Consider the following 22,363-nt stretch of genomic DNA (forward strand, 5'->3'; position numbering starts at 1 on the left):
CTTTTCTCCAACTAAAACGAATTTCTGTTTCTTCTTTGGGGGTGTTCCTAAAAGGTTTTGAAGTTTTTGTTTGATGCAAGTCAAATTGGGAAGAGGTCGAAGCTACAACCTCGGGTGCGTGGATACATGACAATGCTCTTAATCAGTTATTTATAAATAGCATCAAGGAGTTGTTTACAAATAATATTGATGAATTCAAATACAAGTTATCAAATACAATATTATACGTTCTTAATGATTTGAGCTACAAACTCGAGCTAGCATATGTTTAGGTTACCTTCAACATTTAGTTTTCCATTTGGCCAAACAAACACATATTTTTAGTATATTTTAATGCGTTTTGTCATATGAAAGTGCAAACACATAACTTGCGGGCATCACCAACTTGTGACTGAACCCAGATCCCCTCACGTTTTCTTCATTTGGCCCTATTGATCTATTGCCGCCACAAAAACCCTTAAAAGCAATAACAAACTCTCTCATCCTCCCATATATATATATTCTCCTTCACACTTCACATCCTCTTCATATTTTCACACCAAAATCTAGAAGCCAAACCAAAAGTATGAGCAACAAGGTCGAATGCTCCCCAGGCAACGTGCCCTTCGCATGGGAAAACAAACCCGGCGTCTCCAAACTCTCACACAAACAGACGCACACAGAAAGGAAGTACTACTTGCCTCCGCCACCTTGCCCTTATCGGTCTTCCCCCAAACTTTTTTTACACGACTTTCAGCTCCCTCTTCCTCCCTGCACGTTTCAGCAGCCGCTTTCGCGAAGCTCCTCCTCGAAGGCTCTCCGGGATGACCCTTTTCTAGTGGCCTTCCAAGAGTGCACCAAGCCCGACCCCAAGGACAAGAGCAAGACGTTGTCCTTGTCACAAAAGTATGGTGTTAGATCTGGATTTGGGAGGTGGTTTGGGTTTGGTGACTTGTTGTGCAAGAGTTCGAGTAGTGTGAGGGATGGTAGTTTGGTTAGGGTTTCTCGGCTTCCATATCATAAAGGCAGATCACTTTGACTGGTTTTTCAGTTTGGTGTATGTAATTTGGATTGTTTAATCTTGTAATATTTTGTTTGTTGTCTTATCTTTTTCTTCTTCTTTTTGTTTGCTCAATTGGAAAGTACTTATTGAGCCAACCAACTTTTATACAATCTCTGGCTATTTCTTTTCATTTTTGACATGTTCATGTTGCCTTACTAAAGAAGACGACATTTACACATATATGCCACTTTTCATTTTCCTCACGACCAACGTGGGATTTGTACCACCTAGAGCAGATCTCAAATTAAAATGTTAAATTTCATTTTTATAGTTGATGCGGTAAAATAATATTTTGTAAAAGTCTCTTAATTCAATTGAGATGTCAAATTATATATATATTTTTTGGTTACTTGTAAAATAAAGTGGGTTAGAATTTAATAAATAAAATAATGGATAAGTGAGGAAAAGTAAAAAAAATATATGGGCCCAGCACGAAAGTAAAACAAAAGCATATTTTAGCGTAGCTTTCAAATTTGACAGCAAAGTGGAGAATGTCAATCTTTGTAGGATTTTGACATCTTCTTCGGAACTAAAAAATCACATTTGCTTTGTGAAAACAGTCCATATAGGATTTTGACATGATCTTAACGTGATAACAATAACTTTTTTAAAAATTTGTACAAATTTTAGTGAGTGAATTTAAATTGGAGCAGCTTTGTTTAGCCGGTTAAGCAGTGCGGGCTATGAGAGGCCAGGCCCGAGTTGACCCGAAGGATCCCGTATCTGCTCCGTTTTCAATGGAAAGGAAAAAAATACGGGTGGTGGTGGTCAACTCCGACCCGCCCAAGTGACCCGAACACCAACGGTCCAACACACCAGTAATTGTAAACGATTAACTGTGACTGCGTGTAAATCCCGCGAAAGTCAGGGTTATTTTCGGTGGTCGGTAAATGTCGATACCCGAAATTACAACCCTCTCCGAGACTCCGATTTCTTCAGCTCTCTCTGCTAGCAAAAATCCTCCGATTTCTTAAACCCTAGCACCTGTGAGTGGTGGTGAACCCACTGTCGCAGAGGTCCTCTCGCTCCTCCGATCGTCGACGGAAGCAAGTTCTCGCACCGCCGATTGCCTCCCCCCCTCACTCTCCTTCTGTAAGTGTTTCTTCTCCTCCTCCTTGCTCTGAAAATTCCGAACGATTGCCCATCCCTTTCTTCTTCGTGTTCTTTCCCTTCCTTTCCTCTACGTTTTGCCCTAGGTTTTAATTGCAGAGACCAATTGAATTTGATGTACTGTTATAGTCGAATTCGTATTTGCAAATGCGGACGTAGATATGGGGACACGAGATAGAACAGTGAATAGGCGAGCTTAAGTTGCATTGATTAATTCAGCGTGCTTTACCTGTTTTAATGCATTTGCAGTCACATTTTACTGTTTTTTTGGGCATGTACTAGCTCCATCTTGTTCACTTAATTCGCAAGATTTGATTACGTTTTTTTATTTTTGCAGTTGGGTCCCATTGTGTATGCGCTGCAATGGCGAATAACCCTCAATCCTCAGCTGCGCAGGTGCCGAATTTTAACCTTGTTATGGTTAAGCAGTCAATCATATGAATTTATTTCTTGTCCTGTTTTGCAATTCACTTTTGATTATAGTTTATTGTTTAGATAGTGAAATTATTTTAAGGATGTTCCATGTTCATGTTGGCTTGCTTGGGGACAAATAACTTCGTATTTCATCGTTGTTGTTAAGGGGCCGAATACCTTATTCATTTCAAGTGCATAAGGATATGTGTTTAAGTAATCTTGTTTATGTAATTTTCACCTGTTTTGAATCTGTTTTTTTCTTTGGTCTCTCCTATCTATCTGGATTAGCCATTTCGGCTTCCCCCAGTTGCTCCCATGGGTCCTCAGAGTTTTGGTTCATCTCCTCTTCAAGTAAATTCCTTTCCTGTCCATCTTTGGTGCCTTTTGTATTCTCTACTTCCTGGCGGACTATTAATAAGTGGTGTATGTACAAATCCCTTCAATGCAGTACCGACCAGTGGTTCCAACACAGCAAGGACAGCAATTTATTTCACCAGCTCCCCAACAATTTCAGCCTGTGGGACAAGGTATTCCTTCTCCAAATGTTGGGATGCCTGCTAGTCAAAGTCAGCAATTACAATATTCTCAACCAATGCAACCGTATCCTCTCAGGCCAAGTCAGCCTGGTCATCCTCACTCGTCACAGGCGTTGCCTATGCAATACATGCAAACGAGGCCTATTACATCTATCCCATCACAGTCTCAGCAACCTGTCCCACCTTTTAATAACCAAATGCCTGGAATGCCTTATTCTTCCTCATATGTGGTAAGTTCTCACAGTGTTATCTGTATATATGTGTTTTCCTCGATTTGATTCAGCATATTTTTAAAATATTTACGTGCATCTGAATTGTTCAGTTCACTCCGCCTACGTATGCCCAGCCACAAAATAATGTCAATTCACAGTTTCAGCCGATGTCTCAAATGCAAGCACATGTTGTATCTGCTACAGGACAGCCTTGGGTGTCCTCTGGTAATCAGGGTGTAGCAGTTCCTTTTCCAGTACAGCAGTCTAGCCAACAATCTTCAAGCACTCCTTCCACAGATTCTGTAAGTGCTTTATTTATTAAAATTCAATTTAGTTACCTTTAAGCCATTAAATGTTAGGTTAAGGTCATTGTTTCAATATCTCCTTTTGGTACTACCCCAGAACCCAAAAGATATGTCATCTGAGTGAATTTCTGATTATTTCATCTAAATTGTCATTTTAAAATTACATTTGTCATGTTTTTGCGATTCCATACAGCCCCATGAAACAGTAAGCACACTTAGATGCTGATGCGACACTGAATCATGCAAACCATTATCTTCAGTGTCAATGAAAAATGAATGGATTTTCTTCTTTGTGTTGTAATTTTTACTCTCCTAATTTTCAGGCTGTAAATGTTTCTAGCCAAGCACAGCAATCTTCTTCGGATTGGCAAGAGCATTTGGCGGTTGATGGAAGAAGGTAAAATTGTAATTTTGTCTGCTTTTTCTCCTTCTAGGTTGGTGAAATATGATGCGTTATTAAAGTGGTTCTTTATTTATTTTTCAATGAGAAACACTGTGGTTCGATATTTGTGAGACTTACTCTGGTTTATTATTTATTTTGAAGTTCTTCCTGACCTTATGCATTCTTACTTGTTTTATTTCTATTTTGTGATGGATTCTTTTTTTTTTCTTCCAGATATTATTTCAACAGAAGGACAAGACAATCTAATTGGGAGAAGCCTTTAGAATTGATGACACCGATGGAGGTGAGTCATATTGCTGATTGGTTACCAGTGGCTAGAACTTTTATATATAATCTCCAATGACCTGTTGAACATGCCTTTGGAATGTTTTTTGTATTTGCAATTTTGCCCAGAAAATTTATTGCCATTTATGGATGTTTGAAAAATTTAGGTTGTAACTATGCTTAAATTGGTTTATGCGAATTATTCTTTTATTTGCATGTGCTTTAACTGGTTTGTAGATGTCATGGCAAGTCTGGAGAAATTTTACAACTGCTCTATAAGCTCACTTTGAAGACGAGGTTTCATTTCACAAGGCAGGCAATAATTGCTATTTACTTCATATTTATCTTGTAGTTGGATGTGGTTAATGAATGCCAAGCAGTAATTGATGCCATTACCCATATCATCCATTATCCTTGGTGGAGATGAGTGTACTTTTTGCCTATTTATTTTTCTCTCCTCTGTGGGTTGGTTTTGTTTGAGTATCTTCTTAGCGAAGTGTTTCCAATTTCTATTTGTTTCTTATCTTCTTTCCCTCTAAGGCTATGTTTGATATTCTTGTTAGTTTTTATGGTTTTTAGAAAAATGAATTATAAAACGCACAGGCACACAGCCAACCCTTCTTTTCGTCTTTCTTGCATACACAGTTGCATTAGTAGATTAACATATGCATGTATACTCATGTGCACGCCAGTCAGAGAGTCAGACACATATGCGCACCCAAACTCCCACATTGATGCTGCTTGTCACAGGTTTTCTTGTGGCTGTGGTACTTGTTCTATGATATTTTTTTTAACTTAATTTTTTTGTTAGTATGAGAGTTATAATATTGGACAGTATTATTTTTAACCTTTTTCTTAAAAAGGTATCCCTGCATGCACTTGTTAGTTGTATATGACATTTTTGTTGTCTATGGTTTATAAAGGCTTTTTCAACAGGAACTCTTGTGCTATTGTCAGAGGTATGAAATGATACATCACTGGGATTGGGTTTTTTACTTCAACAATTATTATGTCTGTGATTAATATTTGCATGTGTCCCAGCTTTTCATTATATGTAGATTTTAGTTATATCCTGTCATGGTTTCACCATATGCAAGGAAAGGCCTAACAGTGCTAATGGAAGAATCGCAAGGATATGTAGAACTTCTAGTGGGTACTGTAATTTGTACTCTGCTGGTGTTAATAAACTATGAGTTCTCTCCTGCTGCTTTTCTATAGAAGTAAAGGAACCAGAGGATATAACAGTTTATCACTGCTGCTTTGTTGTAGTACTTTTTGTTTTCATTTTTCACCTGTTATATGCATTTGGTTAGCTTCATTTATTTGCTTCCTATACCTGTTGGGTGTGTAATTCGCCACGGGAGGTCAGGCATCTTCATTTACATACATGTATCGATCTCAGGTTGATCTTTTGGGGGTTTTTTGGGGGGGGGGGGAGCTTTTGTACGAACTTATTTACGGTTGTTTCTTTTTCTAGTGAACCTATTCTTTTTTATTGATTATGCTAGACTTTTAGTATTCTTTCAGGAATGGCTTGATTGAGATAATCTTTCACCTAATAATTTTTCTCGCTGTAATAGAGGGCTGATGCATCAACTGTTTGGAAGGAGTATACATCTGCAGATGGGAAAAAGTGCGTGTATTCTTATCATTCTGTTTAATCCCCTAATTCCTGATTTTGTTTTCTCAATATGCATGTCAATGATTTTTTTTTGGGGCCATTGTTCACTGTTAGTTTGAGTGGCTGATTCAGGTATTATTACAACAAGGTTACAAGGGAGTCTAAGTGGACAATTCCAGAGGAGTTGAAGGTTTCTCATCCTGTTTATTCTTTCTCTCCCTTCTTTATTTTTTTGTAATGTCCTTACACTGTGAAGTACATGCTTCCAGTTGGCTCGTGAACAGGCTCAAAGAGAACTAATCCAAGGAACACATTCAGAATTGAATTTGACTTCTCATACCCCTCCTGCTGTTGCTTCAGCTGAAACACCTATGGGAGCTAGTTCAGTTGGCCCCAGCACTTCTTCAGCCCTACCTGTGATGGTCTCGAGCCCTGTTGCAGTTACACCTGTGTCTTCCTTTTCTAATCCTTCTGCTATCACACCTACTGGATCATCAGTTGCTTCTGGTGCACAGCCTTCCATAACTGGTGCCGTTGGCAGTCAACCTTCTGCAGTTACTGTGAGTCCACTGCCCGCTTCTGTTTCAGGGAGTTCCGGAGTTCCTCCTACTTCGGTCAATACCACTACAAATTCACTGTATGGATGTTTTTGGGTGCTTTATTTTCTATGCTCTGTTGATCCTTCTGTGGTTTATATAATCTTCGAGTCCAAATTGGTCTTATGTGTCTTGAAAAATTACAGGAGTACTTATGAAACTGTAGCATCTCAAGATATTTCAAGTTCAGCTGATGGAACTTTGACTCAAGATATTGAGGTAAGGTTTTTTTCTTAATGGAAACATGCACATTAATTTCACCTTTTCTAGACACTGCCGTAGCAAGTCTTATTTCAGAGCAGTTCTTTTGCCTGTTTCAATTGTGGTTTAAAGCAATTAACGAGACCAGATGCTTAATCGTCTTTTCTGAGATTTCTCTATGGCAGGAAGCCAAAAGAGGTATGGCAGTTGCTGGAAAAGTCAATGTGACTCCTTCAGAGGAGAAAACATTTGATGACGAACCATTGGTGTATGCCAATAAGCAGGTACAAAGTTTAGGTTTTGTTTCTTTGTTCAATTTTGTTTCATTTTTGTGCCTTTATTTATTTATTTTCATTTTTGTGCCTGTCTTTTTCTTCTTTCGTCTAAAATAATCTGATAATTTTTTTTCTCTTTTAGGAGGCAAAAACTGCATTCAAATCACTTCTGGAATCTGCAAATGTTCAGTCCGATTGGACTTGGGAGCAGGTGGCTTCACTTCCATTCTTTTTTTCACTGTCTTATATTGTTGAGGAGTCTTCTTATATTCTATGGTATGTTGTATCAGACAATGAGGGAGATCATTACTGACAAAAGATATGGCGCATTAAGAACTCTAGGTGAGAGGAAGCAAGCATTTAATGAGGTAAACTTTTGGTTAACGTCTTAACTCGCTTTAGAGTGAGTGTGTCGTTCTTTTGTTACATGGAAGACTACTTTAATCTAATTAGAATTCTTGATGCTTAATGACTTTCCCTCTGCTTAATATTCAAGATGTTCATCAAGAATATTTCGTATCCTGTTTAAACCTAAAACATATGTGTTGAATTGTAGTACTTGGGTCAAAGGAAAAAACTGGAGAATGAAGAGAGGCGCGTGAGGCAGAAAAAAGCTCGGGAAGAATTCACAAAAATGTTGGAAGTATGTTGATTACAAGTCATAATTGGTTATTGCATTTTTTCTTTACAACTTTATATTACCTCTTATCTAAAAGACCATGTTTTGTTTTTTTTTAAAGGAGTCCAAGGAACTTACATCAGCAACTAAATGGAGGTTTAGTCTCTCCCTGCATCATGAATAGTTTGCTATTATTTTACTCTTTGTATGTGTATTTTTTACAACACAAAATGTTTTAGATGTTCTAACTGATGCATTTACCTGATCAGCAAAGCTGTGAGTATGTTTGAAAATGATGGACGATTCAAGGCTGTAGAAAGAGGTAGAGACCAGGAAGATCTTTATGAGAGCTACATTGTAGAACTCGAAAGGAAGGTAACAGTTTGCGTTTTATTTCACATTTTCTGACTTATTCAATCCACCAGATGTAGATGTCATGTTGTACATTTGGGCTTAATATTTGACTCCAGATTTTAAATTCATAACGAAAGATTTTTGGTAACCAATAAAGAGAATGGAGAATCAGAACTACTTGCTTTATGTGTGAATTATGTTGAAATACCAGAAATTAGGCACGTAGTATTCGATTATAGGCTGGCAGCTGGCTGCCTCACATACACATACTATAATCCTTAGTCCGGTTTTATGCTCGTTCCATATCCCTTCAATTTGTGGCTTCTTTTAGGATTTAGGCAATTTCTCATTGTTAAATGTTGCCCTAAATGGTTTCCTTTCATTTTCATTGTCCTTTTGGTGTACTCCAAAATGTTCTGTCACTAAATGTGGCACCTAAGTAGACATTGACAGTTCATAGATGATAGGGAATATCACCACATAGCGAAGTGCACAATTTTAAGTTTTTTAAGTCTCAAGCAGAACTATGAAAAACTAATACTGAGATGCATTTGGTTGCCATATGTGTCGGTATTCCATTGCCATTCTCTTTTGAAGTTTGTGGATAAAAAAATAGGTACTCGTATGTCACAAAGGATGTCTGTTCTTACTGCATAGGTTGCAATGTTTAATTGCAGGAAAAAGAAAAGGCAGCTGAAGACCATAAGCAGAATATAGTAGAGTACCGGAAATTTCTGGAATCTTGTGACTTTATCAAGGTAAGTCTTTGTAAAATGAACGTGCACATAATTAATATTATATTTTTGTTTTTGTGATTCCTTGTATCTATAACCCATTTGCATGGTCATCGTCATTTGCAGGTGAACAGTCAGTGGCGGAAAGTTCAAGATCGCTTGGAGGATGATGAGAGATGCTTGCGCCTTGAAAAGCTTGCCAGGTTGCTCATTTTCCAGGTAAGTCACATAATCTATTGTCAATCAGGCGTGTTCTGTGTGTGTAAAATGATTGGTTATGTTAATTTAGTAGAATTATATGACGGCATTTTTGGTGCAGGACTATATTCGTGACCTCGAGAAGGTGGAAGAGGAGCAAAAGAAGTTACAGAAGGTATAATCCCGTATAAATTATATTTTCCTTTTCAAGTTTATGTTCTTATATTTGTCTCTAACTTCAAGGAACAATTGAGGCGGGTAGAAAGGAAAAACCGCGATGAGTTCCGCAAGCTGATGGAAGAACATGTTGCCGATGGCACTCTTACAGCTAAAACTCTCTGGCGTGATTACTGTTTGAAGGTGCTCGACCTTAAAATTGTAGCAGAGATAATATGTCTAGAACAGTTGCATAGTAAATTCAAAGACAATTGATGATTTTCTTCTGCATCAGAAATTCGTTTCATAAGTGCTGTCTTTGGGTTGTAGGTTAAAGACTTGCCTCCTTATGAAGCTGTTGCATTGAACACCTCTGGTTCAACACCAAAAGAATTGTTTGATGATGTTTTTGAAGAATTAGAGAAACAGGTGATGCTTAACATCTCATGCCTCAGTCCATTAATGATTTTGTATTGTTAGTTAATGTTGATACATCGAGATGTAATTGAAGGAAGTTGAGGTTCTTCATAAAACCAATTGGCAATATGGGGAATAGCCCAACTTCTTGTAAACACATGCATGGTCCCTTAATTCTCTGATATGGGATTCACACTTTCCAAGTTATCAACACATAGCTCACTTGTGGGGTCATGGAATCCTAACATGTGGACAACACATATTGGGTGATGTGGGAGCATGCCGGTTGTTGAGCTTAACATGTGGGCTAACCTACTGGGATACTATAGAGGAAGTTGAGGTTTCACTATATGAGGAGTCCCAACATTTTATTACCACATGCAAGGTCCCTTAATTCCGTGATGTTGGGACTCACTCTCAACAGTTTGGACTGGATGCTCTTACATATAGAGTATCAGAGATGGCAATTCATATGTTATGCTAATGATCGCATGTGCTCCTCACCACCCAATATTCTAAAGCTCCATGTGTTTTGGCTCTGTCACGGCATTCATGTCACACGTGAGGTGTTGTTGAGAATAGAATCCCACATCGGAAAATTAAGAGCCTTGCATAGCAATAGATATTATCACGGTACTCTCCCACATTACCAGATGATTGTGGGTTTAATGCTCTTACTTCTACAGCTAAAATACAATATCAGTTTTAGAGTTTGATTGCATTACACAACTTTGAACCTGCAATTCAGATGACTTTATGCATGACATTATTTTTTCTTGTGGACAGTATCATGACGATAAAGCTAGGATAAAGGATGCAATGAAGTCAGGGAAGGTATGATGTTTATAACTGTATAATCTTATAAACTTGTGGCATTTTGGGAAACATTTCAAATATCATTCATTTCTTTACCCAGGTTGCCATGGCATCCACATTGGCGTTTGAAGAGTTTAAGGTTCCTATTCTGGAAGAAATTGGTTCTCCACCAATATCAGACATTAACTTCAAGGTAAACCCCTGTATTTTCAGTCTGTTGCTAGCTTAAAACTGATATTTTTCCCCTATCATTTGTATGCTTGAAATATAAAGGTATGTAGAATATGAGTTGATTGTGTTTTTTACTCATTGTTGGCATATTCCCAGCCCCGATTAAGCAAATAAAGTTAGTTTGTGTGTAATCAACATATGTTGAAGTGGCTCTTTGTTCACTGAGATTCGTACAATTTACTTGGTTGTAGCAGTATCAGTGTTTCTTGTATCTACTTGGTTTGAAACTTTGCTATTTTGACCCTAGCAACTTATAACCTGGTGTATCATTGTAGTAAGAAGCCTTAATGGTTCAGTTTATCTGGCCAAGACATTAAATAATATCATTTTTTTTTCTTTGTGCTTCTTTACTTATTAAAGCTGAATTGAAATTTGAAAATGACTGCCAGTAAATAATTAAACTGTAAGCACTTATCTTCATTTGATTTAAGTTTACATGATTATGCCATCATCTGTAACAGTCAATTCACGGATGCAAGGATCAACTGTTTTTTGGTTTCTAAATCAGCAACAACTGATGTGACTGTTTGTATTTACCTGTGGATAATTTGTGTGTTTGAGTCTGCTAATACTTTTACTCCTTTTGAAGCTTGTGTACGAGGAATTATTAGAGAGAGCCAAGGAGAAGGAGGAGAAAGAGGCAAAGAAGCGTCAACGACTTGCTGATGATTTCAATAAACTTTTGCACACAATCAAGGTACAGTGAACTTCTGTGGAAGAGGATGATGTGTGATGCTAGAGATTGTATTGACCTTCTATGTTATGTGCTTTGTAGGAGATAACGGCTTCTTCTAATTGGGAAGATAGCAAACAGCTTTTTGAAGAAACCCAAGAATACAGGTTTTTCTAATGAGAACTTTATTATAAAAAAAACATTTAACATGCCTTTGTTGTCTGAATTTTTTAGTTTTTGGTCTGAAAATTATTTCTTAATTTTATTTTCAGATCAATTGGGGAAGATAGCGTTAGTAGGGAAATTTTTGAGGAATACATTACAAACTTACAGGAGAGGGCTAAAGAGAAGGAACGCAAGCGTGAGGAGGAAAAGGTGTGAATCTTATTGTCATCTATAATCTGTTGGTGTCATTTTTAAAAGACAATATCTCAAAATTTGAGCCTGTGTAATTTTTTGTAGGAGTGGCATGTAATTCATTGTTATCATTTATGAACTGATATCTTGAATTGGGAATTTCTTACTGATTCTGATACTTTTGCAGGCCAAAAAAGAGAGAGAAAGAGAGGAGAAAGAGAAGCGGAAGGATAAAGAAAGAAAGGAGAAGGAAAGAGAACGTGAAAAAGAAAAGGGAAGGGAACGATCTAAGAAGGATGAAACAGATAGTGAAAATGTAGACATAACTGATACTCATGGGCATAAAGAAGATAAGAAGAGGGAGAAAGACAAAGATAGAAAGCACCGGAAGCGGCATCAAAGTTCTGTCGATGATGTAGGTTCTGATAAGGAGGAGAAAGAGGAGTCTAAGAAACACAGACATAGTAGTGACCGCAAAAGATCAAGAAAAGTACGTGAACTTATTTCGTAATATATTTGGCCAATACCTTTAAGCTATTAATGAATGGAAAATGTATGATTATTTTCCTGTTGTTTTATGGTAGCATACACCTGAATCTGACAGTGAAAGTCGGCATAGAAGGCATAGGAGAGAGCATCGGGATGGTTCCCGTCGAATTGGTGGGCATGACGATCTTGAAGATGGGGAGCTTGGTGAAGATGGGGAAATTAAGTAAGCCCTGCTGATGTATCTTCATAGGAGGTGATTTTTTGTGGCATATCAGGGTCTAAACATGCCGAATATAACCAAGATTATTTTGTTTAGCATATCTCATGGTCATACACGACGGAAATCTGATAGATGACATGTTGCTGTTGTTAATTCTGAATGAAGAATTAATATGTCCAGAGTCCAGTGGTAGTTCTTTTGCATAATGTTTGAAAAGAATTTTTTGATTTCTATACCAAGGCGGTCGTCTGAAGGTGACTGGATAGTGGACCAAAACAAAGTTGCGGATGACCGAAATATAAAATGCAACATTCTTCAGAGTTAATTTTCAAGTGAATGCTGTGTATTATTCAGCGGTGGGTGGAGGGCGAGTAGTGAAATTGATCAGATGTGGTAAGATTAAGCTCTCCGACCACCGGATTGACTAGTTTCTATGCAGTATTTCTGAGTTTTGTCGAGTCCGATAATTGCAAGACAACTGAACATGATATTGCAACAAGTAGATATGCATAACAGGATTGTGATCTTATCTCTGAGGTGATACTGGAAAGCTTATTGGGACCATATGATTTAAGCATTAAATGCAAAGAGAAGAGATGAGGCAGGTTAATTCTGGGTTTTTAATGTTATATTGCGGGTGGTTCAAATATCTACATCTCAACTTCTACTTGTTTAAATGCTTATTGCTTCATCCTGCTGTCCATGTTGTGCGTGCTGTTTGGTTTTCTTCTCTTTTTGTTCCGGGCGAAAAATAAATTCACCTTCCAAATGGTTGTGCTGTGTCTGTGTGCGCATTTATATTGGCTTCTTGTATTATTTCTCTCTCCCCTTTCGTTTTGTTTAGTTACGGATTTAAGAATTTATAAAACTTCTCTGGTGAAGGGAAAAAACTAGATAAGGGGGTGTCTGTGTCCGGCAATGTCATATCATATGTAGAGCACATATCTTAAAAGCACAAAACTCGTATTTTGTTCGGATGTGTCACCATGTAGTTATGTCGGTGTAAGAGCTGTCTTAATCAGGCCGCCTGCCAAAAAGTTTACTTTTGGCAAAGATGACATGCTAGGAGGCGAGTGTTGCCTACCAATACTCAATAAATCCGGAAGAAAAATATATGTTTTTTATGTAACAATCATTTCCTCGTTACAGGTAAATCATATTTTAACACATGCCAAAACTTTTATGTGCTAGTTTGTGTTTTGTAGTTATGAATTAATGACTTCTTTAACTACGAGGAGCAAAGCAGTAATCTAAATAAAGTGTGCTACCCAGAACTATCGACGACAATGGGAGACAATAAGATGACGGGACACGAGTGGTTGTGAGAGCCGTCAAAAGTAGGAGAGTAACTTTCATGATATTGTATCATTAGCACAAGTCACAGCAGCGCCTTGGAAGTCCTCGTATAGGCTTCCTTGCACTGCTGGTACACCAGTATGACGACACGTTGGACCAATAAGGTGATGCCATGTGGGCGGTCTGGGATGTCACCATGGCGTACCGGGAGTGTATGGTAGTCTTCATGGGATGAGGTTGCTCTGTCTAGAATTCAATTAGCCCAACTAACTTGGGTATCTCATACCAAATAATATTTTAGTCTTCAGAATATGTCTTTGATGATGTCTTGTAAAATGGCGTCTCCAATTTCCGACCCAATTTCCCTTCTCTCTTGGTAATTATCACCCCATTCTTCAGCCGAAGCCAACAAGTCCCACTCCAACAAAAAGTTGACGTTGCCTTGGTGCCCAGCCTGTTTATCCCCCCAACTCCCCAACTTCTCATAAACCAGCTTCCCAATCTCTTCGGCTCCAAGAAATCGGTCGCAGTTATGCTGCTGCTGCTCTTTCAATTTCTTCGCATGATTTTCCATCATCTCCCTCACGCAATCAAACAGGAGCAGCCTTGTCTGCTGCCACACCCTCTTCGATTTTGCGAAATGAGGGGATGGATTGATGCTAGACCGGGCAGGCTCTAGCATTTCTGAAACTCCAGAAGCTGTTGGGTTCTCAAATGGTGGGTGGAAAAGTAGTTCCCAGAGAGAAGATGATAATATTGAGTCTTCTGTAATCTTGTTGAAGCTATAAGTGGATGGACATGGAGTTTGCAGTTCATACTCTGTTTAGCCACAAGAAAATTGACTAGTATAAAATTCCTTAAAAATTCTCATAATTAAGACGATATTTTAAACTACTCTAATTAATGGTGAGGAGAATTCGAAATTGGGTAGAGGAGTTAAGTGCACCGTCCTGACCAACTGGCCTAACTCGTGTATGCCGAGAGAGAGAGAGAGAGAGAGAGAGAGGGACTAACTGTTATGAAGAGGTAAACTTGCATTTGCATGGGGAGGTTTATCTTCTGGTACCGAATCGGGGTTTTGTTGCTTACGGTGAATCTCCGATGACTGTCCGTTGAGCCGTTCTATCTGTAACTGTAACAGCCTGTTGGCTTTGTTAGCAAGCAAATCAAATGAACATTTTTGTAGAAATCGGAAATTGGTCTGCTACCAAACTATCATCAATATTGTCGAAAATGTATCGATAACATGAAAAGGAATATATCGAAAGTGGTGTTTCCACCTTTCTCTCTTTCATATTGCAGGATTCCGAAACTTGAGAAGCGTCTGCTGCAACTGAGGCATCATGATCATTTCGCAACGAAACAGGGGCTTCATCTGTTGATTCTTTTTCGCCCTCGGTGCACAAATCATACTGCGTCTTACTACTAGCAGATGAAAATCTATCCGATTCCCCGCTTTCCCGGCTACTTCTCCGCGTGTTGGTGCCGGCATTGGACTCCCCCTCTCTCTTTTCACAACCCTTAATGCTTGTTGTCTCACTATGTCTTGAAACAAGCTTTTTATACAGACATCTCAGTATCTTAGGGCAGCTGAGATTGCCCCAACTGGATGATCTGGTAAGTTTCTTGCCCGAATTGCTATTCCTACTCCTCGAATTTCTGTTTGTACTCGAGCTTTTTCTCAGGTAACCCCTTTCGGATAGGTAAACCTCTAGGACGAAGGGTTCTTGCTGCTCTTGGAGGAGATCTGCAAGTTTTACTGGCTTGGGGGTGGAAGCCATTGGAGAATTCTATGGTTAGGGAGGGGTTGAGATAGAAAGAGTTGGGGTGCAAAGTAGAAAAGCTGGCAAATGAGAGACGGTGGTGAGGTTCTGAAGGTGAGTTAATTGAGGACGACAAATCATATCCATCAGCTTTGGGACTGAACAGAAGCAGAACAGAGAAGGAAGGTTGGTATTTATTTTGTGTGTGTGTGTGTGTGAGAGAGAGAGAGAGAGAGAGAGAGAGAGGTTGTATGTATAACTGGTTGAGGTTATTGACCTAAGAGTTTTAGGTATTGCCTTGTTGCAAGTTAGGTCTTAGGTGTGTTTCTAACTGAAGTTGGTATGTCCGCCCCCCTTTGCACTTGATTTCTTACTGCAATTTTTCATCCACATCAATTTGAAGAGTAAAAATAAAATAGTATTTTAAAAGAAAGTATTGGCTAAAATGATTAGAAACAAAATCTCAATGGTTGAACTGATCAAAATCAAATATAAACGGCATACTGAAAAATGAATCATTTCAAGAACCAACCGGAATTTAAAAAACAATCATTTTAACTAATTTCCCGACCAAAAAGTTGTGTATTAACCCTTACCTGTATTTTGGTAAATAATAAATTCCAATGTTGTGTTGTATTCAATATCCGTCTTATATGGATTTTTCCGGTATGAATGGTCCCATATTTTTGTTGTGATTTGTGGCCATAAAATGTTATGGTTGGTCGTGTCACAAGAGGCAAATTGGGAGTGTAATTTGTTTCTGCATGGCATAAAAGAAGTTAAGGAAAACTAATGAAAATGGTTTAAAAACTTTGAGTTTTAACGATAAGGACAAAATAAAGGGTAAAGTGAATAGTAAAAGAATTAATTTTTTAGTGTAAAAATGTGGTTTTTTGTTAAAGTGAATAGTACCGTGAGCTTTTCGTTAAAATTCTCTAAAAGTTATTGTACCAACTTTGTGGGTGGGTGGGAAATGGGAATGGTGGCCATGTCCATGGGTTTGGTTCACTTCGCGGAGGCGGTGGTGGTTGAGGAAGGTGGTTAGTTGCTAGGGTAAGTGGGAAATTTACCTTAGTTTTTAGATGTGGGTGGGTGGGAAAGGGGAATGGTGGCCATGGCCGTGGGTTTGGTTCACTTCGCGGAGGCGGTGGTGGTTGAGGAAGGTGGTCAGTTGCTAGGGTAAGTGGGAAATTCACCTTAGTTTTTGTTCTTCTAAAATGACTTTTTGCTTTTATGCGAGCGATTTGGGTTGGGGGGTTGGTCATATTTTAGTTTGTGTACGAGTTTGACAAACTATCTGAATCATATATTAAAGCAAAAAGTTATCTTTTCAATCGTTCAAACTAATGATTCAGTGTCCAAAAACAAACAAAAAACTAATGATTTTGAACATATCATGACGGTATCACACGTCATATTGTTATTTTGTTAATCCAAATTCAAATAATGATATGTTTAATTAGAATGAAAATTGACTTTTGTGATTTTCACTTTCACACCTTCAAATAAGTAAACATGTCATAATCGTATGTTCAATCAACAGCAGAGCCACTAACAAGGCTGAGGTGGGCTCTAGTATAGGGAGAGTTTTAGTTCTTTAACCTTACAAATACTAGTTGTTTGGGCTATTTTTTCTATTTTTAATTGTTATGACCCACCCAATAAGTACACGCACAATAGCCTCTGAAGTACGTGTGAACGTTTACTGATTTTCTTGTCAATTGTAAAGTTTTTTACCACTTTATTCTTAATTCTTGATCTTGTTTATTTGTTTATTGTTTGAATTTTAAGAATTCATACTTGAAATTTCAATTTTTAATTATAATATTATTTTCCTGATAGCTTTGTTAGATATAATTTATCATATACAATTGTGTTATTGTTGTTGAATTTGTTAGGTCCAAACGTTTGTGCAATGAAGAGGTTAAGAATTATCAATTCATTTTTTAGAAAAAGAGATAATGATGACAAATTAGAGAGTGATACACCTTCTGCATCTAATGAAGAGGTCCTAAAGGTATTATTTGATTGATAGGTCAATTTGACTTGTATTGACTCTTCCCATTTCTACATCAAGTACTAAACGAGCTTTTTTAGCAATGAATCTTATTAAAACAAGACTTCGCAACAAGATAGATAGTGAGTTTCTAGCATATTCAATGATTGTCTACATTAAAAAAATTGCCAAAAATGTTGATTCAGAAGAAATAACAAAGGATTTCAATTCTATTAAGGATCAAAGGGCACAACTTGAATAAGTACTTTTTCTTCTTTTTATTTGTTAAGTTGAATAAGATTTATGATATATGTTTTCTCTTTATTGCAAATTGCAACTTTAAATGTTTTTTTTGTTAAATTTAGTTGAAGCTTGATGATATATGTTTTCTCTTTAGTATACAACTTTATGTAGGTAACAAAAATAAAATTTAAACATTTGATTTCGCAATAATAAGTTTAGCTTAGCCCATCCACCAAATAATTCATGGCTCTGCTATTGTGTCCAATCACGGTTAAGGATTGAAATTTTGACAACATAATATAACATGTCATGTAACCAATAAGAGAATATTTTATAATATTGCTTTTGTTATGTATTGTAATTGCGTGCATCACAAGATATAGCATATTTGATATATTGTCTTGACATGCATATGTGTGAGCATAATTTAAGCACACGTCATGTGAGTATGTGACATCTTATAGTTTCTATCCTTGTCTTGTTTTACATCATCAACGTGGAAATTTGGGGATCGCGCGAAAAGTATCATCAACGACGACGAAGTTTCAGAAAAAAAATGTATTACAAATGGTGTCCTGAAAAAAAATTGAGGTATCATCGACATAGAAATTTTGGAGATTAACAAAGAAAAGTAATATCTAGGAAAGAATAATGTTAGACGAGCCAACTTTTTAGGTTACATTTGCAAATCATGTGATATGTCATCAATAGGAAATAAATACATTAATCAATACTTAATTAATAATTCAATCATTAACAACCACGTTATATGATTTACAAAATATAGATTAAGTGGATAATTTCTCTAGTATTTTTTTGATTGTCGGCCAATATACCATCTCATTTAACCAAATGCGACGTTCTCCTAATCTTTCTACAATGGATTTTGTGAAATCCCTTGTATATACGAAACGAGCTACTTGTTATAACACTGTTTTGATACTAGTGTGAGTTTAACAGCTGTGAGAATCATATTATTATTAAACTCAAACTTTTCAACCTATTATAACAACCTAAGAGATATGTAGTTTACAATTACAAAGTTGCACTTAACAAAATCATTTGCTTGTCCCATCCTCTCTTTTGTTTTGCCTAGCTAGTAGCTAACTTTTGGTGTCAAAATTTTGGCTGCTTTTCGTGCTTTTGTGTGAATATTTTGTTGTGTGTATATTCTCATTTCAAAAGAAAGATGTATTTGCAAAGCAACTCTGGGTTTGGGATTCAAGTACTTGTGGTGATATGGCTTCTGATGTAGACTCTCTATCCTTCGATTCTCTGACATGTATTTGTACATTTATTCTTAGTTGGGGCTTCCTTGTCACATTATTCGTTCATCTAAGGCTACACAAGAGTCGTGCATTGTAGTAGCTCCACGAAAATGGACGTGTGTGAGAGACTTGAATGCATGAGGCTCTCTTGTTTGTGTTTTGGACAAATGAGTGTGACACTGTGACGTAGTACGAAAGCCCATACTCAAGAATATCACCAACAATTTGGCCTCATCTTTATACAACAAAGGAAAATAATAAGATCAATTGCTTAAAATTTTGAGCTGATTCTGACAATTTTTACTTGCAGAACTTCCAAAGAATGAGCGCTCAGAATTAATTTTGTTTTACAAGTTTCATTTTTGTGATTAATAGTTTTCTGTGGTTCGTTGTACTTAAGAACTGCGGTTATATGGCAAGGAACTACGACCAAATAAAAAAAAAACTACGACCAAATATACATAGTATTAGTTCGTATTTAATACATTTACAAAATTTATGATTCGTTCTACATTTACAAGTAAATCGTTTTTCGTGTTACTAGAGTTAAAAAATATTTGTTACAAAAAATTAATTAAAAATTATAGTTGTTGCAGTAAGGACCACCATCAGTGGGCAAAATAGGTAGTAGCTTATAGGTAGATTAGCACTGCCAGGAGCTCCACTTGGGAAGTACGAAGGATCTAGCTCGCCTGCCTCCCCTGCCCCCCCTGTGATGTCTAGTCCCCGTGGCACAGGTGGTGCAGTTGACTGTGGTGGCGTGATTGGTTGCGGTGGTGGTGTGATCGGCACTGGCGGTGGCTTGATATCTTCTGGTGGTGGGGTGATTGATGGCAGCGATGGCGTTGGTATGACTGATACCGGTGGTCGCGCTGGCGGAGGAATGATTGGTACAGGTGACGGCGATGGCAGTGGCATTACCGGTACAGGTGACGGCGACGGCAATGGCATTACCGGTACAGGTGACGGCGACGGCAGCGGCATTACCGGTATAGGTGGTGGCGATGGCAATGGTAGGATTTGTACCGGCGGAGCGCTAGTTTTTGGTGAAGATGGTGTTGTTGGGGTCGTAGGCTCCGTTGTTGAACTCTTTAGACAAGCCACGTCGGGCACCGTAGTGCCGACATGAGTTCCGTCGGCATTGTTACAAGATGCAAAAATCTTCATATCCCCGACCGCTGGCACTATATTAATTTTATCCATCAAAATATTATGACAGCCACCAGAAACTTTATCACAGTTGAGTTTAATCGCCTCATCCGTCGCAGAAGTGCCTTCAAAATCGTTGTACGTCACATCCGCCACCACCACGGCCGACGACTGACTTTTGCAATTGTGTTCCCCATTGCAATAGTACTGATCAATAATGATAGGGTATTTGGCTCTGTCAAGTTTGATCCTCTCAAACGTGATGTTCCTCGCATACCCGGAGCCGCCCTGCCACGTTTTTATTCTCGCTCCGTTTGTAGTTCCAGTAAAACTACAATCTTTCACGTATATGTTGTCCACTTTATTACTAGCTCCATCTTCTCCTAAGCTTCCAACGCTGTTTGCAAAAGAGAATTAATCTATGAGAATCTGAATACTAATGAAGATTAGCATTTGATTATATTTATTTAACAATTAATGGAAAAGAAGGGAATGGAGACATACCTAATTCCATGGCCTGGTCCGCACGCAATGTTGGTGATGTAGAGAAAGGAACACCCGTCGCCAATGGCGATACAATCATCGCCTGTTCCGATAAACGAGTTGCGAATGGTGACATGGGTCGAGGAAGAGATGTCAATACCATCAGTGTTTGGACTGTCTTCCGGCGCATGTATGTTCAAATCTGAGACATCTGCATTGTCACAACTATTTATACCAATATGCGCTTGCGGGCTGTTCAGAAAAGTCAGTCCGCTGAGCTTAAGGTTTTGACAGTTGTGGAACTGCAATGCCTTATTTGGTTTGCAGTCGTTATTTGCCAAGAGTTTGCGCGATCTCGCATTGTACTGGCTGGTGCTCCACCACGCAGCCCCTTGGCCGTCGATTTTTCCTGAGCCGTCGAGCATTAGGTTTTCAATGTTTGAAAAACTTAGCCAGTCCCCCGAATCGCATTCTTTCCATGCACCACGCACAGGAGCCAATAAATTCCCTAGAATCTGAACGTGAACGCTCTTCGAGTTGCATGGACCTTCAAACTTTATACGTTGCAATAAGTACGTTTTCCCCTCCGGCACAATAAGTATCGGTATGTCATCCGTAGCGTCATTATTTCCTTCACATAAATCTTTCCACGCTTTAAAAAAAGCTTGGGAGTCGTCTGCCCGTCCATCTCCCATAGCACCGTATTTGGTTACGTCTAATATTTTGTGGCCTTGTCCGATGCCAATAAACAACGATGAAGCGAGAAAGAAAACTAAAATGCAAACGAGTGTGTTGGTGATCGACATTGTTTGCAAACAATTCAAATAATTATACAAACAAAAATCCAAAACTATTGTAGGCCTATTTGATTGAACTAATCTAGAGAATTAGAGAGAGAGGTCCGACCACAATTAGAGAGTAGAGAGAATGATTTAATTGTGAAGTGTGTCATTGTGTCTTTATTTATAGTAGTAGGATAGGCAAAAACCTTTCCCTTTAGGAATATAGGATACATTCCTATATCTACTTGGATTTACCTCTAAATAAAACTACAACAAAAACCAATTCCACCAAATTAAATTCTATTTATTTGAGCTGAGTTTCGGCTTTTGAAAGAAGAAAGAGATTCCTTGCACAAAAAGGTATCTGAATCATCTCAAAATTCGAGCCTGTATAATTTTTTATAGGAGTGGCATGTAATTCATTGTTATCATTTATGAACTGATATCTTGAATTGGGAATTTCGTACTGATTCTGATACTTTGCAGGCCAAAAAAGAGAAAGGAAGAGAGGAGAAAGAGAAGCGGAAGGATAAAGATAGAAAGGAGAAGGAAAGAGAACGTGAAAAAGAAAGGGGAAAGAAACGACCTAAGAAGGATGAAACAGATAGTGAAAATGTAGACATAACTGATACACATGGCATAAAGAAGATCAGAAGAGGGAGAAAGACAAAGATAGAAAGCACCGGAAGCGGCATCAAAGTTCCGTCGATGATGTAGGTTCTGATAAGGAGGAGAAAGAGGAGTCTAAGAAACGCAGACATAGTAGTGACCGCAGAAGATCAAGAAAAGTACGTGAACTTATTTCGTAATATATTTGGCCAATAATTCCCTTAAGCTATTAATGAATGGAAAATGTATGATTATTTTCCTGTTGTTTTATGGTAGCACGATCTTGAAGATGGGGAGCTTGGTGAAGATGGGGAAATTAAGTAATCCCTGCTGATGTATCTTCATAGGAGGTGTGATTTTTGTGGCGTATCAGGGTCTAAACATGCCGAATATAACCAAGATTATTTTGGTTAGCATATCTCATGGTTATACACGAAGGAAATTCCTATTGGCCCTGAAGCTCATCTGAAGAACGGATTCAAGCTTCCAGAGGAGAAGAGTACTGATCTAGCCAACTTGCCTAATTCTGTA

At 38.0% G+C, this 22,363-nt stretch overlaps 3 protein-coding genes across 6 annotated transcripts; 1 reads left to right on the forward strand and 2 right to left on the reverse strand.

The window, feature by feature from the left end:
* Positions 1 to 1,916: 1,916 nt before the first annotated feature.
* On the forward strand, positions 1,917 to 22,276 carry LOC126603469 (pre-mRNA-processing protein 40A-like). Of its 3 annotated transcripts, XM_050270317.1 has the most exons (30): positions 1,919 to 2,134; positions 2,490 to 2,548; positions 2,855 to 2,917; positions 3,015 to 3,332; positions 3,425 to 3,616; positions 3,943 to 4,016; positions 4,236 to 4,305; positions 5,867 to 5,919; positions 6,040 to 6,097; positions 6,177 to 6,544; positions 6,650 to 6,722; positions 6,890 to 6,988; positions 7,122 to 7,190; positions 7,270 to 7,347; positions 7,536 to 7,622; positions 7,720 to 7,754; positions 7,868 to 7,973; positions 8,630 to 8,710; positions 8,813 to 8,905; positions 9,006 to 9,059; positions 9,128 to 9,244; positions 9,371 to 9,469; positions 10,244 to 10,291; positions 10,374 to 10,466; positions 11,094 to 11,201; positions 11,280 to 11,344; positions 11,450 to 11,552; positions 11,722 to 12,024; positions 12,119 to 12,276; positions 22,183 to 22,276. In XM_050270317.1, exons 2-29 carry the CDS (start codon positions 2,516 to 2,518, stop codon positions 12,248 to 12,250), a joined length of 3,072 nt encoding a protein of 1,023 aa, XP_050126274.1. In that variant the 5' UTR covers positions 1,919 to 2,134; positions 2,490 to 2,515; the 3' UTR covers positions 12,251 to 12,276; positions 22,183 to 22,276. The 3 variants fall into 3 exon arrangements, with proteins under 3 accessions (XP_050126275.1, XP_050126274.1, XP_050126273.1); XM_050270318.1 differs by lacking the exon at positions 22,183 to 22,276 and having other exon boundaries at positions 1,917 to 2,134; positions 12,139 to 12,274; XM_050270316.1 differs by lacking the exon at positions 22,183 to 22,276 and having other exon boundaries at positions 12,119 to 12,857.
* Positions 13,342 to 15,606, reverse strand: LOC126603470 (uncharacterized). 2 transcript variants are annotated; one of them, XM_050270321.1, is made up of 3 exons: positions 14,820 to 15,606; positions 14,554 to 14,665; positions 13,342 to 14,358 (listed from the first exon to the last, which is right to left on the reverse strand). In XM_050270321.1, exons 1-3 carry the CDS (start codon positions 15,318 to 15,320, stop codon positions 13,844 to 13,846), a joined length of 1,128 nt encoding a protein of 375 aa, XP_050126278.1. In that variant the 5' UTR covers positions 15,321 to 15,606; the 3' UTR covers positions 13,342 to 13,843. The 2 variants fall into 2 exon arrangements, with proteins under 2 accessions (XP_050126278.1, XP_050126276.1); XM_050270319.1 differs by having other exon boundaries at positions 14,554 to 14,671; positions 14,820 to 15,602.
* On the reverse strand, positions 19,380 to 21,247 carry LOC126601237 (probable polygalacturonase At3g15720). Its single transcript, XM_050267918.1, has 2 exons — positions 20,463 to 21,247; positions 19,380 to 20,355 (listed from the first exon to the last, which is right to left on the reverse strand). The coding sequence occupies exons 1-2, from the start codon at positions 21,245 to 21,247 to the stop codon at positions 19,380 to 19,382; spliced, it is 1,761 nt and encodes a 586-aa protein (XP_050123875.1).
* Positions 22,277 to 22,363: the final 87 nt, after the last annotated feature.

This window comes from Malus sylvestris, chromosome 15 (assembly GCF_916048215.2).
Source record: "Malus sylvestris chromosome 15, drMalSylv7.2, whole genome shotgun sequence".
Lineage (NCBI taxonomy): Eukaryota > Viridiplantae > Streptophyta > Magnoliopsida > Rosales > Rosaceae > Malus > Malus sylvestris.

Excerpts from the sequence above, each read along its gene's own strand:
- LOC126603469 (XM_050270317.1), top strand. The coding sequence starts at position 2,516 with ATGGCGAATAACCCTCAATCCTCAGCTGCGCAG. Across the intron at positions 6,723-6,889 it reads CTTTGACTCAAGATATTGAG|GAAGCCAAAAGAGGTATGGC; the intron begins GTAAGGTTTTTT and ends TCTCTATGGCAG. Across the intron at positions 11,553-11,721 it reads GCAAGCGTGAGGAGGAAAAG|GCCAAAAAAGAGAGAGAAAG; the intron begins GTGTGAATCTTA and ends ATACTTTTGCAG.
- LOC126603470 (XM_050270319.1), bottom strand. The coding sequence starts at position 15,320 with ATGGCTTCCACCCCCAAGCCAGTAAAACTTGCAGATCTCCTCCAAGAG. Across the intron at positions 14,672-14,819 it reads GCAATATGAAAGAGAGAAAG|TTACAGATAGAACGGCTCAA; the intron begins GTGGAAACACCA and ends AGGCTGTTACAG. Across the intron at positions 14,359-14,553 it reads AAGTTTACCTCTTCATAACA|AGTATGAACTGCAAACTCCA; the intron begins GTTAGTCCCTCT and ends GTGGCTAAACAG.
- LOC126601237 (XM_050267918.1), bottom strand. The coding sequence starts at position 21,247 with ATGTCGATCACCAACACACTCGTTTGCATTTTAGTTTTCTTTCTCGCT. Across the intron at positions 20,356-20,462 it reads GGACCAGGCCATGGAATTAG|CGTTGGAAGCTTAGGAGAAG; the intron begins GTATGTCTCCAT and ends TTTTGCAAACAG.